This window comes from Lineus longissimus, chromosome 10 (assembly GCF_910592395.1).
Source record: "Lineus longissimus chromosome 10, tnLinLong1.2, whole genome shotgun sequence".
Taxonomy (NCBI): domain Eukaryota; kingdom Metazoa; phylum Nemertea; class Pilidiophora; order Heteronemertea; family Lineidae; genus Lineus; species Lineus longissimus.
Window position 1 is genome coordinate 12,388,867 of NC_088317.1, and position 17,060 is coordinate 12,405,926.

Consider the following 17,060-nt stretch of genomic DNA (forward strand, 5'->3'; position numbering starts at 1 on the left):
GTTGGTCATGTTAATAGTCTTTCTATCAACTACAGTGTGAAAGACAAACTGAGAAGTTATACGCTTTTCAAGTTTGCTCTATCCCTAGAAAACTACGTAATTTCCACACATTCCTTTATTCAGAGAAAGGCATTTACTAAATTAAGAATAAGTACTCACAACTTACAAATCGAGGTGAGCCGTCACAGCAAACTTTAAAAGCTAGTTGAGAAGAGACTTTGTTTGAACTGCTAGTGTAACAAAGTAGAAGATGAAAAGCATCTGCTGCTGGAATGTTCTTTGTATAATCAGGAGAGAATTGATTTGTTTTCGACCCTATTCCTTTACATCTTTCCAGGCTCTTGATAATGAACAGAAATTATGTTTCCTTATGTCATACAACCACGGTGATACTGGAATATGTCAATATGCTTCCAACTTAATTACAACATGTCTCAATAAAAGAAAACACTAATACCAATACTAGGACAAATCGATTCTGACCTGATTATCATTATCATTATCATTGTCATATAATCATATCATCATATCAGAAGCCTACACTCTGTCAATTATCGTCCTAACCCATTTCCAATTTCACCAGTTCTATATACTGTATTGTCCTATGCTATCAAATGGCAATCATATGGCCAGATATTATCTAGAAGAACCTAACGTTTCAAATTAATAGACCTCAAATTAATCATGTACTGCTTAATTAAAAAGTACGTGTAAAAAATGCAATATTGTTTCCAACGGATTCGGCACCATTGATCTGGGACGCCCCATCTGAAAAGGTTTATCGGGGGAAAAACTGAAAAAGGTTCACTGAAGCGGATTTAAAATAACATTTAGAGGGAAGTTGGAATGAAATTCCTTGGACGAAGTAAGAAGAAGAAGCACTTCAACCTGGAAAAATTCTCTGCGTGGCGTACCGCAGTTAAGGAAGAAGGAGGTCACATTGAGCACCTGCTAAAACACGGCAGTTTTCTATATCAGATATCACACTTTTGGACTTGCATTCTTGACATTAGTACCATATCATTAATATAGCACCTGGCAAACTGAAATTTAAGCGTACTGAAAATATCCGATGCTCGATCAGGGCTGAATTTTAAAGATATCGATGCAAAACTGACTGCGTAATCGGACTTCTGAAACCGTAACGTTTTTTCAAATCACACGATACATATTGTATACCTTGTGACAACCAAGCTGGAGTGTACAGCGCCCATTCAGATCGTGCCAATATTGATGCTATGATTTGTCCCTAATCTAATATTTCTCGGCAATGCGACTAAATTAACTTTTTTGCTATGAAAATGAAAACTACAGCCCAACTGACAACACTCATAAAATGTGTTAGCAAACAGGTCTAAAGCTGTATAGGAAGTTAAAAGGTTATAAACCCTCTGTAAACCGCTGTTGTTGTGAAAAGAATATTTTGGGGTGAATCAGTAATGCATCTGCAAAGATTATAGACGAACTCTGCATGTTCTGTTGTGGAATACCTTCTATTATTTATGAGTGTTGTCATCAGTTGGGCCTGAGTTTTGATTTTCATGTGCCCGAGTCCAAATTGGTTTCAAGGCCATTGCGATCTGTACATCATAGCCAAATAATTCCCCCAGTGTGTCAAACCATTTTATCCATTGGAGAGAAAAAACATTCGACCGATATATACACATTACGGCTTTCATAGAATGTGACTTCCGCCTTACTGTCGACGTCCCATCATCCGGTCAACAGGACAAGCCGTGTTTTATTACATCCCACTTCTAATCTACTACATCATTTCGGAAATGCTAAGTTCGGCTTCAATCTAGGTAGCGATTAATCTGTCTTTTTTCCTGATGAACCTAATACGGTTTTAGCATGTATTTTTTACTACTGATGTTGGGACGCAGGGGCATGTCGGTGAACCTGAAAAAGGAACTCTAAACTAAATAAAGTAATGTGTCTCTCTTCCTGTTATCAAAAATATAATAATCAATCATCTGAGCGTCCCGAGTCCGTCATTCCGTTCTTCATTTCCTTCTTTTATCTACATTTACTCATCTGTGGATGCGTCATCAATAATCATATTATGATCATCGGTCGAGCTCAAGCGAAAGTCGAATTAGATTCAGCGCCTATGACACCGATAGTCCTTGTAAAGCCAATTGAGAAATGTCCTGGCCAATGTTTTCACTAGTATTATCTCTATTCATTCTGATAATGGGTTAATGTTCGCTTCAACGGTCTTGCACATGAGCACTGAGACAATACTTCCCCACATTGGCTGAAGTACTGATGCCGATAACAATGCCTTTGTTTAAAGGACCATTGGTATTAAAGGCATTATTATACCAATCGGTCGGCTGTCCAGTCACCTTCAATTCCACAGTCGCATTTTCCATCATTGAATAACACAAAAATTCAGAAAAAACTGCATTAACATGCTTTTCCGATTCTGGTTCCGTCGTCACGCTGTTGGCGCTTGATTATCCCGCTACTGCGACGATAATGGAAACGACGTTGCGTCGTAAAAGCGGGGTGACGTGAACTTCGATCTCGGCGTGCGCTCACGTGGCGGGAAAGATTTTTCGAGCCAGGACTTGTGCGTATTAAAATAACTAATAGCGGGTTTTATTACTATCTTAGAGCTGAAACAAATTTTGAAAAGCATCAAACACGTTCAGAAAAATAATTTATTGATGAACCGGAAGAAGAACAAACACAATGAAGTAAAAAGCCGCCCATTCCTTTTAGTCAACGTCCGAGAATTATTGAGGCAACCTCAGCACCAGTACCAGACGTATAATTTATTAATGAATTGAAATGACACTCAGAAACGTTGCCTACTGCGATCATTGGACACGAGACCGGGAATGTTGCTAGCTTGTCTTGGATAATGACCTCAACCCTCGTATGTTCTCGCAGTTCCGATTGGGCGCAATTAGTTTGGTGCCTGTGCTTTGATCACGCAGGTTTTTGAATCGAGGTCGTCTTAACTTTTTCCAAACAAAATGTAGTTGTAAAGTTCATTGTGGGAGAAACTGTGGTATCGATAGCTTTTGATATCACATTAAACCACAACATATTTGATGGGTTATCACGTGTTCGCGACCCACTGCAAGATATTGATCAACGTTTAACATGGTGATACTTTATTCTTACCTTGACTTACTTTCAAGGTCACAGAGAGACAGTCTTTAATAATTCATCCAAATGCCCATGTTCTCATGTGGTACGTTGGTCATTTTACAGGCATAAAAACAGAGCACAATGGCGCCTGGTTATTTCGTTGTTGATCGTTTGCGATTTTATTCTATTTTCAGGCTGCAGTAGCATTAGCCAGCCCTCAGATAGTCACCACGAGCCGATATCGTTTTCCTCTGTGTTCATCTCAGGAGGACTGCAATGCTGATGAGTGCTGCGTGGCTGACTTCCTTAGTACCCCGACCAAGAGGGGCGTGAGTAGTTTCTGGAAGAGGCGTGATGGCAGCAGCGATGACTTTCCTTTGGCTGCCAAGAGGGAACGGGGTATGAGCTCATTCTGGAAGCGAGGGAGATGGCAGAGTCAAGGTATACACAGATACTACGATCATATCATCTTGCTTTTGTCTTACTATAGGGTACTATAAACCCTCATCATCTGTAACCTAGAGTGGGTTTGTGAGAGCTCTGCAGTCGGTTATTGAGAATTCGAAATCCTAATCTAAATAGAAATCTAGATCTAAATCCAACTCTTATCATGTTTTAAATCGAAGCGAAATTTCATGGCTTCAGACCGACTGGCTTATGCTAATGAATGCATTCACTTGTTTCAGGTGCGTGCTTGCCCAAGCGTGCAGAAGGACAGTCATGTGGAGGTGTCCTTTCCTGTCCCTGCAATGGCGGCCTCTACTGCTTCACCGCTCACGAGCGCTCATTAGCTATCAGGGGGATCTGCAAACGAAATGGACAAAAGGCCGGGTTTCCAGACTTCTTTGAATCGTGAACGATACTGTGTTTGTAGCAAGCCCTCACAAAATCCCTTACTTTCTGAATGACATGTCTCCACTCATGATTTATTTAGTGAGATTTATTCAAGTGAAAGTGAAAGTTACAGTAGACAGCATTCGAGCATATAAGGCGAACAATGCAACTTTTGTGCTACCTTAATCACAAAACAAGAAAAGCTTTTCCCTCCTTGCACAACTCATTTAAGATTAAAAAAAACGGTTAAATCAGATACTGAGGTGCATGATGTATATTCTATGTTCAAGTTTACCAGATTAATGTTGTTTAAAAAAACATTGCGCGTTATTAACAAAGCAGTCATGTAGACTATAGTGTCGTTTACACCAAGAAATTGCCAGGTCCTGCCCGGATAATTTTCGTTTGCGTTTATGTACAAAATTTGATCCTGGCCATGATAGGCTAACTTAACCCAGACATTAGAGGAGGATTAAATCTGACTTTCATTCCGGATCAGAAATCTGACCAGCTATTTTCCATAGTGGGAAAGAAATAACAGAAATAGTTCAGTTAAAATGTTTAGCGAATTTGGCTCTTAGTGGATCAACTTCAGATAGCGCGGATGAAAAGCAAATTTAGACTGGATTAAATTCTGATAGTGCGGACGCAAAGCAAATTTAGACCGGATTAAATTCTGAAATCTACCGATCAAATATGTGTCGAGTAAACATTAATATCGCATACATTCCGAAATTAGTCGCCTTATCATATCCAAACAAAAAGATGACCTACTCACAATATTGTTAGTTGATTAATTTTGAGTCGGATCCATAAAATGTTTACTAATCACTGTTACATGAGCCACTGATGTGGACTTGTGACTCGGTCTTTCAACTATGATAATAATTATAATGATATTAATAATAATAGTTTTGGATCAGGATGGTGTTGGTGTGTACTACTCATCACTTCCGGTATTATATGGGTGAGTTAAGCTGTTAGAAAATGAAAGAGTGCCGATCAGGGAGATCTGATCATATCAGGGTAGTTGCAAGAAGCCACCAATGAAAAAGTGCAAAATGTGATAACAATGATAATAATAATGTTGGGTTCTTTTATAGCGCATAACCATGGTTTCTCAATTAGTTCAATGCGCTTTTGGGACCATTTATTATCCCAATCTCTGCCGATGTCAATCTGGGGTTTCAAATAGCAGCTATTAAGCGCTCAATCGAACTCGACCAGTAGGACGTTTCTAAGTGGCGGCAAGCGCTGAGTAGGTCCCTGGTTCAAACACGACAGTCGGTAGGAGACTTTGGGCATGTCTCCCTGTTTAACCTGCCGTACTTCACCCCGGTTTATGAATGGATATATCGGTCACATATGCTCAGATTGCAGCGCTGAGTGAGCAGCTCATCTGCGTTCTTCTGAAAGGTTTCTTATAGACCGGGCTCAATGTGTGAAGTCGGATGACAGCATCTAACAACCGTATTGAGACTTATAGTCTGAACGTTAAGTCTTAACGTTAACTTCAACTTTGTACTTTTACTACTTCCCCAAAAGGTGTTAGGTCTGATTTCCGGTCGATGCCCGGCAGCAAAGGTAATCAATGTTTTCAATTCTGGCTAATTTTTCTGGAAACCCGCCTGGGGTCACACGTGGGTCCTGGGGTTGATGCAGTTGCCGCAGATGTGGAGAGGTAGTATAGCCCATAGCCTCTGTTCATGATCAATGATGCTGTGTTGCATCTGATTGTTTACGTTCTCATACATACCAACGTCTCATTTGGCCATTCGTGGCAATAATTTTGGCGTCATGCCAATAAAGGACATGGTTGGTATTTGCCATGTGAGGTGATGTCTATATATATGGATTGTCTCACGACTTGGAAGCCCGGCTAGCCACCGGTGAACCAGAAGTAACAGCCAGAGTTTCGATTTCTGGTGCTGCCTACCAAAAATCACACCAGATGATGCGATTAGGAGCAAAAAGGTAAAATTTCTCAAAGGAGAAAATTTTTTTGAACCGGATCAAATTTAAACATTCTTTACAAAATGGATCTTAATTAAATAAATCTATTGAAAAGACGGCTTTTGATGAATAGAAAGATACTGAGGTCTGACGCCAGGTGTGCAAGTTATCGCGCTAGCACGTACAGACAACGATCATTCCCTGATACCGTTAGTGGCATTTTTAGTATTGATTGTCAGCGTATAACATTTATAAAACACGACGTTACCCCAAATATTTACTTGGTGTTTTCTGGTGTAGGCTACAAAGTGATTGAATGTTTTACACAGAGATAGAATAAGCGTAAGCGTTTCCAAACATGCACGTTGGCTCCTGAAACCGAAACTGCAATTGAAGTAATGTGTCGTCAATCAAGATAAGGCAATCGCATCCCACATAATTATAATCTGTAAACGCGGTGAAAACAAACACAAGCAATGAGAAGATAAAAGCAAGTTCACTTTGACTGTGGTCTACCAAACTACAGTACATGTATTGCAACTTTATACACAAACTATCAAAATCTTTTCCGGAAAGTGATTTCCAAAATTTATATAACATTATTACAGTACAACCTCTCTATTGCGGACACCCGTGGGACTGGGCCCAGGTGTATTGAAGTAATGTATCTGCATGAGATTATGGTTGGCTCACAGATAAGTACTCAATGTGCTGGCTCTAAAAACGTTTGGACGTCAATAGGCCGTCAAATTTCATCTTTTTGAGAAATTCACTTCTGTCTGTTGTCAGACGTTTGATTGAGAATTGTACATTTCTATTTTAACGGTAACTCGTGTCAAATTTCACCATATAATGTTTTAGCTGTTTTTGACAAATGACTACGTCACTTTCTCATAAATCGGTAAGGTTTTCGAATCGAAATGCACATTTTCGAGAAATTGATGGTTTTAATCCCGCCCGGACGGCTCGCTTCGATGCCGTTGAAATCGCGCTACGCCGACGACGTTTTCGTTGATGACGTCACAACATGAACATTTTTGCGGTCGACGTGGTTTACATTCCCGCGAAAAAAAAAATCTCATTCGTTTATTTACGACTGCCATTGACCATTGACATTCCATCCTGTCCTTACACAATATATACACGATAAGAACTGAAGATTATGGAGAAGAAGAAGAAAAGGGTTGTCGGGTGGCGTTGTGCTGCGATGTTTTGCGGCAACACCAGCAAAACTGAAGGTGTTGGGGTTTTCCGCTGGCCTGACCCTATCAAAGAACCGGGCCGTCACCATGAAGTTCGAGTCAAGAGGTCACCAGCCGTTGGTTCATCTTCTCCTCCTGATGCTCCGCCGGAACACAACTTCGAGAACCAACTCCAAATGCGTCTGCCGTTGGGGGTCTTCCAGCACATTTGGAAAAAATCTCGAAGTAACGAAGTAACGAAGTAAGGGAAGGAACGGCCCCTCCCCTCCCCCCCAAGTCCACAGTCCTAGTCATTTCATCATAAATGTCCTAAGTCCAACCAGGAAATTCCATCACTGACGTCATAATAATGGTATTCCTAAAACTATTTTTAGACCTCATTTAATTAGATTTTCCTGAGCGTACGTGAACTACTGCGGATATAGCTTCTTCCTAGAGCGAATAGGAAAATATTCGACGGTCTGACTTGTTCATGTTGTGACGTCATGAGGTCACGTGACTTAGTGCGGGTTTTTCAAAACGTCTTTGGCAGTTGGCCAGTCTGACGCGATTAAAACCTCGATTTTATAATAAATCTAATCAAAAATGGAAAATTTTAGCTTTACATTTGTGATCAACAATTAAAAACGGACGTATTTCCGCAAAGTTGTAAATCACATCATAGTATCACTTTAATGATAAGCCTGCTGGCCAATATCATATCCTGGATTTTTGGAAAACAGGTCATTATGATTGTTGTGTGATCGACGTATCAATAAACTGTAAAATTATTCCTTATAGTATTTTCTAAAATCTCTACTACAATGTGATGATAATTGCAATATACCACCGCTATGTTTAAGGAATTAATACCGAGCTGGCGGTCATTGGTTGTATAATCAAGACCGCTCGGGTAGACCGAAAATGCAGTCCAAAACCCGAGGCGCTTCGCCGAGGGTTTTGGACGTAATTTGAGGTCTACCCGAGCGGTCTTGATTATACAACCAATGACCGACAGCGAGGTATTAATTTCTATTCTAAAAGGTTTCAAAATTAAACAAATTAAATACGATTTGAAAGGTATATATGTTCCGTTTTCGTCAAAGAATGATCCAGCCTGGTGTCCGGAACTCCGCCATATTGTTGCTCGTGAAGATGACGTCACGCAGCAAGGGAATTCCCAGTCTGCTAGCTCGATTTCTACCATTTCCTCGTCTTTGACCTCTTCTGAATCCTGACTGACGACCTCGAAAGAGTCCTCGGGTATCCTCCCTACTTCACAAATCCCAATATATCGGGGAATACTTCAAAATCTCGTGTTCTTGACATTGTTTTGTGGGGCTGAGTCGTTGCTTCTTGGTGAAAATAATTCGTCTGCTAAAATTCAGAATTTTATACCTACCCAGGCGGTCATTGGTTACGATACCAAGACCGCTCCGATCAAAACGAGGCGTAATGTATTTTGTATTAGAAACAATGATATACTGTGACTAAGGCCTTTTAGAATTTAGGTTTAATGAGTGAAGAGAACAAAGGCAAACATATTGATACGCAAGAATGAACCTCAATCAGAATGAGTCGCTAAAATGTCTTTGTTATTGCTTGGAGAGAAGTTTTGTTATTTTGGAAACCTTGACCTTTCTTCATTTAATTGAAATACTATGTCTAGCTTTAGCTGAGAACGATGCTACATGTCATTCCATGGACAATGCTGTAAAATAAATATTTTAATACAAATGGTTATTTCCATTGTTGTTTCACTTCTATTTACTAGAAAGAACCCAATTAGCAAGCCTCGGCAGGGACAACGTGGGAGTCATAATGCTTCCAACCTGGGCCCATTGGGTTTGCAACCAGGATCCAGATGCATCCCGTATGGCTACCCCACTACAGGCCACTGGTCATTGGTCAGTCGGGGGTTAAAACATTTTATGAAGACCATGGGTTCAGGCATGTTAGGGAGAAGCGAGAGACATCACGGAGGTACCGAAAAGCAGGAAACTTCACAATACATGTATTCCTCACTTCACAAGATCGCCCGATGTACTAAATTATAGTGCTTTGTGTACATGGAGCGATCTTGTTTTAAGTACATGAAATGCAAAATCGGATATTTCTCACCTTACCATCCACCACCATCTCTTTGGATTCCTTCTCCTTGTTCTACATTAACCCTCCATGGACATTTAACAATGTTTTAACCTCTAACCAAGTTATGATTCGCTCAGGGGATATGGTAGCCCAGATGGCGATGATCGAAGCCCCCTGAAGTAAACCGCATGCCATACACCCACACACTGCGCACCCACGCTTGGCTTCTCCATCCACCATCAGCAAATTTAAAGTTGACAGACTTGAACGGGCACCTTCCGCACACAAATGTCTACAATACTCTGGGTTCGAATGGTGGAATGGGCCACGCCCTTCCTGATTTACACCAATATGGATGGATCGACACTCTCATATATGGATCATGTCCATGTGGATGATATGATTTTTGTCACTATGATGATATTTCCGAGCAATGGAACAAAATATTTTTGTTTGCCTATTTGTGGTCATAAGCAAACTTAAAAAAAATTAAACACAGGGAGAAAGAATATCCAAACATGTACTGATTATCGAATGCTAGAGAGTGGTTTCACGTGACGTCATCAACTGCCATGTTGGAGTGACAGACAAGAGAAATATGCCCAAATGACCGAGACAGCATTTGATTCAGTTGTGTCAGGCATGACAAATCCTTGTTCTGCCCTCCAACATGGCTGACCGTGAAAACATTCTATACCAGCCCACATTGATCTAATTTGGTAAGCAACAACTGCTGTGATCACCATGGTTCATAACACTATCAATGGAAAATATTATAAAGATGATGGATATATCTTGATGTGTTATTGACATTTTCCTGAGATATGTCAGAATTTGACACAATATGTACCCATGTTTGCTGCCTTCAAGACCATGTCATTCCACCCGAGAAAAATCAAGAAAAATAGTTCATATTTCCAAATGAATTAACCTGTAGTGGGTTAATTAACCTGCGGTGGCTCCTAAGTGCAAGAACAAATATTTAGTAATAAAAAAAAGAGAGAGAGAGAGATAATGAAAATAAAATAACACGGTCGAAAAATATGTTCACACACATTTTTACTAGATCGAAATATTTTATCGGGAACAAGTAACAGAATAAAGCAGTAGTAAAAAAAATCGTCGAGAACGAAAACAAAATGTGCATGTAAAATATAAGTGCGGTAGTCGCAAAACATTAAACGGGAACAAGAATCTATTTTGAATAAATAACTCTAAAATGTTAGGTAAAACATAAAGTCTATCCACAACAAAATTAAAATTAGTACACATGAAATTAACGGAAAAAAATCGTTAGCCTCATAGCATAATTGCCTAACTCATATTTGAAGGTTTTGAGAAAAATTAAAGAAAACTATTTTTTAGAAAACGGTTTGGAAATTTTAATTCAAACTTTAACAATAACTTATCACAGATCAGATGTTTCAACATTTTTTAAACCATTAAATAAGTAAACAATGCTTTAATGACACAAAAAAGTGACATAGGTAATTAATTTTCACATTTTGGCCAAAACATGACTTAGGCAATTATGTTATGAGGTTAACGAAATGAAGGGCTTACAGGCAGAGTGGGCTAACCCTCATTTGGCAAATGTTGAGTAATTGAGTTTTTCCCATTCAACAGATTTGGATACCCTTGGTTAGAGCTGCTTGTCATGTTTTAAAAAACATGACAGGGAGGTCTAAACAAGAATTTGGGCATTTGCTATTCAATCAACAAACATTGACGTCAATTTCTCTCAAGCCCTTCAAATATTAAAACATTCTCACAACAAAAGTGAAACACTGAACGTATTAAAGTACATGTAGAACACAGTGCAAAATTAGGACAGAACAAATTAACTCAAAACGGAAGTTGATCTCTCAACGGAAGTCGAGATCACAAACGGAAGTAGAACACAGAACGGAAGTAGAATACGTTAAATACTCAACGAAAGTCATCGCAAAGGATATGTGCAGTTCGGTTGCCTCGTTAACTGTAAACTCAACTACATGTACAATGATTGGGTGATAGGGCCATTCAAACTATCTAGACTCGAGTTACGTGATACGAAATATGGTTGGCAAGCAGGTTTTGACAGCGAGAGTGCGGCCGGGATCACCCAAATTGATGTTTCACTGGCCTTGGAGATGTCTTTACAGGATAGGTATTTGAAGCCTAGTGAATTATTGACTTCACAGATTATGCGGCATCTATAAACCCAGGTGTTCTATAAAGTGACTTAAGATGCAATATAAGACGGCAGACTGTCTGCTATGGTTACTTTCATGCACTGCCATGACTGTCCGCTACGGTTACACTTGAACAGTCGTGACAGTGACACAGGTAACCACAGCGGACAGTCGGATTTCTTTTATTGCATTTTGATACACTTTATAGAAATCTTTGATCCAAGTGCTTGTTTTCATATCATCATATTCTGGTGCATATGCTACACAACACAGCACATGCAATAATCTTCACAATTTAGGCAGCTGATTACTGTACATAAGTCGAAAGGTTCATAAGTCCGAATGTCCACTAGTCCGAAGGTGCACAATTCCGAAGGTGCACAATTCCGAAGGTTCATAAGTCCGAAGGGCCATAAGTCCGAAGGTAATGAAAAAGGCTCCACAAGTCCGAAGGTCCATAAATCCGAAAACGACATTAATGATTTTTTGCCAATCAATTGATGAGTTTTGGCCTATCAAACCAAAAATCTCCCATGTATTAACACTCTCAGCGCCAGCGTTCCCCCGATTTTACCCCTTGGCCTTTATAAAAAAATTAAAATTAAAAGTATTTATAGAAGAGATAATCCCACCATTTTTTCCTGTGCAGTTTCGTTGATATGTTATCTTCTGATTTCAATGGTAATAAATACTATTTATTGGTCAGTTATAATTTTATATTATGGAAGAAAAGGGTGAAAATACCCAAAAATACCCCCACCCCCATTTTTGACCGATACTCAACCCCCTGCACATTTTCCCCCATTAGCGATAGCCCCCCCCCCCCCCACAAAGTGCTGATACTTGTAAAGAAACACCTCATCTTTTCAATAGAAATAAGTAAAACTGAATGTCATGCCAGCGTATTCCACAATTTGCTCTTGAAAATAACACAAATGGCAAACAATGCCCCTCCGAAGATTTTTCAAACACCTAGAACTACAAGGAAATCATTACATGACTCCCTAAACTATTTTTCGCTGATGTGCAACTATCAATCCTACATATCTGAGACAAAAATACCAACACCACTTACCTATTGATGTAGCAGTGGAGCATGGAAAAATGAGGCAGTGGCCCTCGCCCCCCTAAAAAGTAATTATTTTATTCACCTGAAATTGTTTTCTCAAAGACAGCTGACCCCCCGAACCATATCATATAAATATTCACAGAGATGCCAGCTTTTAGCTCTATTCCAGCAATAAACGATTTGTTCCATGGTTATTTAGCAAGCACCTCTCGAAGATGGGAAATATAAGCTCAAATTTATCCCCAAGTAAACCGATTTTTGACTCTTCGCTGCGTAATTTTTGATAAGGAACCCCCTGCAAACTGAGTTTTTCCGACAGAGCGCCCAAGTCCCTATCGCCAGTGTCAGTTTGAACAACTGACGAGAAATGTAGGTGGTGTAGTTTCAATGTATTTGAAGCTTATTTTCATGATTTTTTATGGCTCAAAATGTCTATTCCTTTTAAGGCGATGTAGATCTACGTCGTTTGGCGCCAAACGTGTTAAAAGGTCAATATAAGTCCCAAATAATGCATACGACGGCGTCTGAAACGGTAGAAAAATTAACACAACACGTGCCTAGATACTAAAAGGATATTTTTGTCATTTATTTATTTATTCACTTGTTTTAACAAATCACAATTACTGTCGCAGTAACAGAAAACATAATTAAGGTAAACTTACTGTGCGAAAACAGAATTAAAAGTAAACTAACTGTACGTGTCTTGTTAATCATGTATCACCGAATTACGCATAGACAACATAGGGCCAATTAATACTTGTCAATTGCGCATGGGTCCGCGCATAAAAAAATTTGTTGGGAAACAGCGGCGCAAGAAAAAAACACAAGATTTTATGCGCACACCATGTGCATTGTGCTGGTGTGAATTGACTCTTGACTATCCTTGTGCACATATTTCCATATCCGTTTTCCGTGTGCGTGCTTACATCCACGAAATTTCAAAACCTCCCTGGTTAAAAAGAAAAAGAAATAATCTATATAATGCGTAGCGCATTTTCACGCAAACCAAGCGGACAGAAGGGAATTCCCTGCTCAGCTCACGTTGAACACCGTTCCATGACCTTCCATTGGTATTTTGCGCATCTTGCGGAATGTTGTTCCCGACTTCAGACAGTGAACTCCTTCACCGTATAGACAATTGCATTCAAGTCCTCACCGATGTTACGTACACCATCATTGCCTTATGCGTCTCTCCAATCTAGTCCACGGGGATCCTCGCCGGCATCGGCTGCTGATTCCATGACGACCTGCTCGTCATTCATCTTGCGAATGAAGTACCAGAGGGTTCGATGTCCCCTTCCAATCTTGTTGTTCCATCGATTGTGAAACGCTATCCAGGTACGTGGACTTGAGTTTCCTTGCGCTTATTGTTCCTTTACAAGTAAAAATCCAATGTTTTACAATAATGCAAGTACCTTCCATGTGATTTTTTGTGCATGTGTCGCTGTCTCGATTGAAGACGTTCCACAATGCTGGAGGGAAGTTTCCATCGATATAGTTTCTTTCTGCGTAGTCTAGGAAGTCTTGCAGAGCTAGAAAATGGTTGATGATGCGTCTGGTTGAATTTCTCCCGACCAACATCTGAAAGTTCTGGCGGACAACTGCTAGTGGTAAGTGTCCTAATGCCATAACTTTCCGAATATTCTTCTTTAATCTCTCAACCCGACGGTACTGAACAGCCAATCCAATATTCTGTATTCTACGCCAAAGACTCTGGCAGAAGTGGAAATGTCATGCTCGTAACTGTGCATTGCGAAATTCCGTTTCCAAGGCGAGAAGTAGACTGTGCTCGAAATCAGTAATAACCAACTGCGGGCTAGGCGTTGGTGTATACCACCCCGCGGACCTTCCGTTTTACGTGATGCAGTTGTACGTATTGGCCGACTGTCTTCCCTGTTAAAAAGCACCAAACCAAAGGAAGAACCCTGCCATGGTACATTCCGTGAATGGTCACAAGTTGCTTGTAGGGCTGCGAACAACTCTTAAATGTCCCATCTAAATAGATAGTGCGACATCTCTGCAGCTTTCGGTAATTACCATCGGTCGCATAAATCAGAATTCCCCACTCGTTGTCAACATGGCTCAAGAATCGTTCGCCGTTCCACGTGCTTCTCCGCTCCCCTTCTATGAAGACTTCATCGATATCATGTGGAATTGGTGGTACCATCTCCGAGCTCACACGGAACAACGACGTCCGTACTGCCTCGAATGCTGGAAATGCTCTTTGATCTTGAATGGCCATGATTGTCAACTTTTCATCGTAAATGCGCTTGATTGGCTTGGAATTGTCATTGCTTACTTCTTCCTTCATCGCCTTAACTATTTGACTTATTCGAATTAGGTCTTCTTCATGACCATGTTGGTGTTCGGATTCCTAAAAAGATAAGTCCCTCTGCTAAAATATCAAATTTAAAGGGGCAGTAATCGCTCTAGTGGAGTTTGTTTCCTGAACTAGCGAGCTAGCTGTGGTTTGGTGAACAAACACTAATGGAGTTTGGTCTCGGGTGGAGGGCAATGCATGTGACCCAGATAAGTGTTGGAACAGCAGAATACCAGTCTAACACCTCGTTGCAATCATCCCTGGATATGTGGCTCCCTCTACGCTGGTAAATTCAGCGCACTTAATTGTGGATGACTACAGTGCTCCTTTAACTTAAAGGCGGTATTACATAATTTCAACATTCAACATTTAAACAGGAGATTCCAATTACGCCTAAATAAATCACTTACAAGTAATATTTCAATTTCAGGATTTGGTGTCTCTAAATCGAATGAGTTGGAAATGCGGACTTGTGGACCCTTTTTCATTACTTTCGGACTTATGGACCTTCGGTATTATGGGTCTTTTTTAAAATGGGATTTTTCCTTTGTTGGCCTTCGGACTTATGGGCAATCACCAGACAGATTTGGGAGAAATAAGCGCATTTTTTACCCCGATTTAGGCATAGGTCTAAAAAATACTGCTTTTTCTACTTATTCAAGACAGCTACAACAAAATAAACCAACTAACAGATGTCTTCAAGTTGTCATCTAGAAATGTCTACCAGGAAATCCACGTCGAGTGCCATAGAACAGGAGTTTATCAAATTTGTTATTGTCTTCTGCTAGCGCTATTGTAACCATAGTGGACAATGACTTTTTGACACTGTCCGACTCTCCACACTGATAGCGGACAGTCTGCCATCTATTTTTGCATTTTTTAAAAGTCACTTTACAGAACACTTCGAGCGAAGAGCTTGTCATCACATCTGTCGATTCTGGTGTACATGCTACACAACACAGCCCATGCAGCAATCTTCACAACTTAGGTGTGTCTACAAAACCAAGACCCAAGACCCAAGACCCAAGACCCAAGACCCAAGACCCAAGACCTACAAAACCAAGACCTACAAAACCAAGACCTACAAAACCAAGACCTACAAAACCAAGACCCCCACCTACAAAACCAAGACCTACAAAACCAAGACCCCCATCTACAAAACCAAGACCCCATCTACATCTCTCCTTTTTTCAGCAGGAAGTTGCAATTATATCAATAAAACAGAAGCTCCTATATAAACAAGCTCTTTGATGCTTTGTACTCAGATTCTGTTCTGAACATTTAACACTGGTTAAGCTTTTCCAAGAAAATAAGGATCTCGGGGTAAGGATATAATACAAAAGCTAAAATACCTTAAATAGTCCTCTCGAGGGTATTCGTGATAATATAGCCTAGCTTTCTAAAGGGTTAGGGTGAATGAAAAAAAAGAACAATGTAATTACTTCTTGGGCAGGTACTATGGTACTAGGTACTAGTTTGGAGTAGGTTTGTTGATGGGTCTTGGTTTTGTAGATCTTGGTTTTGTAGGTCTTGGTTTTGAAGACACCCGTGTGGGTGTCTACAAAACCAAGACCCAAGACCCAAGACCTACAAAACCAAGACCCCCACCTACAAAACCAAGACCTACAAAACCAAGACCTACAAAATATCAGCTTCGTCTGTGCACATCCGCAGTGACCAGGCCTCGCATGCTATTTAATGGGATGTTGACAATGGGATGTTGACATGAACTGGTTCCTGTCAGAGTGCACATGTTCTCAAGGTGAGACTTCGCGGTCAAAATGCTCAAAGAAAAGCCGCAACGGCACCCTATTTTGGTATCAAAATTTAAAATTGTTATTATTTGGCTTTCTCAAGGTGACAAGTAGAAGTTTATAAAAATATTATTTCACCATCCATGTTAATTGTCAAGTTATAAGGCGGCAAGGTGAAATTTTCAAAATTTTCATCGATGTACAGGGTGTCTCATGTATTGTGCTGCCCCCATGTTCTCATGACTGAATTACTTGATAACAATGAAAGCTGGCCAGATGTATTTTACAAGCGACAAGCTATTCAGAAATGTATAGGTTTATGTGTGAGAGTGATATACTGCAAGGTCGACAGCCACTTGAACAGGGGTATGCATGAAATGACGTCTCGCCATTTGTGGAGCCAGCAGGCGATTACCATGGATACAGATAAGCCTATCATATCGCTATTGCTGCATGTTCAAATGTCGGTGTCCTGGGTATTTTGTGAAGAGGTAGCTCTGACGATTATTTGAGGAAAATATCAGCTTCTTCTGTGCACGTCCGCAGTGACCAGGCCTCGCATGCTATTTATAGCTCAAT

At 40.2% G+C, this 17,060-nt stretch overlaps 1 protein-coding gene across 1 annotated transcript in view; it reads left to right on the plus strand.

Moving 5' to 3' along the window:
- Positions 1 to 8,816, plus strand: part of LOC135494759 (uncharacterized) — a 101,965-nt gene extending 93,149 nt beyond the window's left edge. Inside the window, exons 2-3 of the mRNA XM_064783029.1 lie at positions 3,300 to 3,546; positions 3,792 to 8,816. Of these exons, the coding sequence (XP_064639099.1) occupies positions 3,300 to 3,546; positions 3,792 to 3,961 (417 nt within the window). The 3' untranslated portion in view covers positions 3,962 to 8,816. The remainder of the gene's footprint in view (positions 1 to 3,299; positions 3,547 to 3,791) is intronic.
- Positions 8,817 to 17,060: the final 8,244 nt, after the last annotated feature.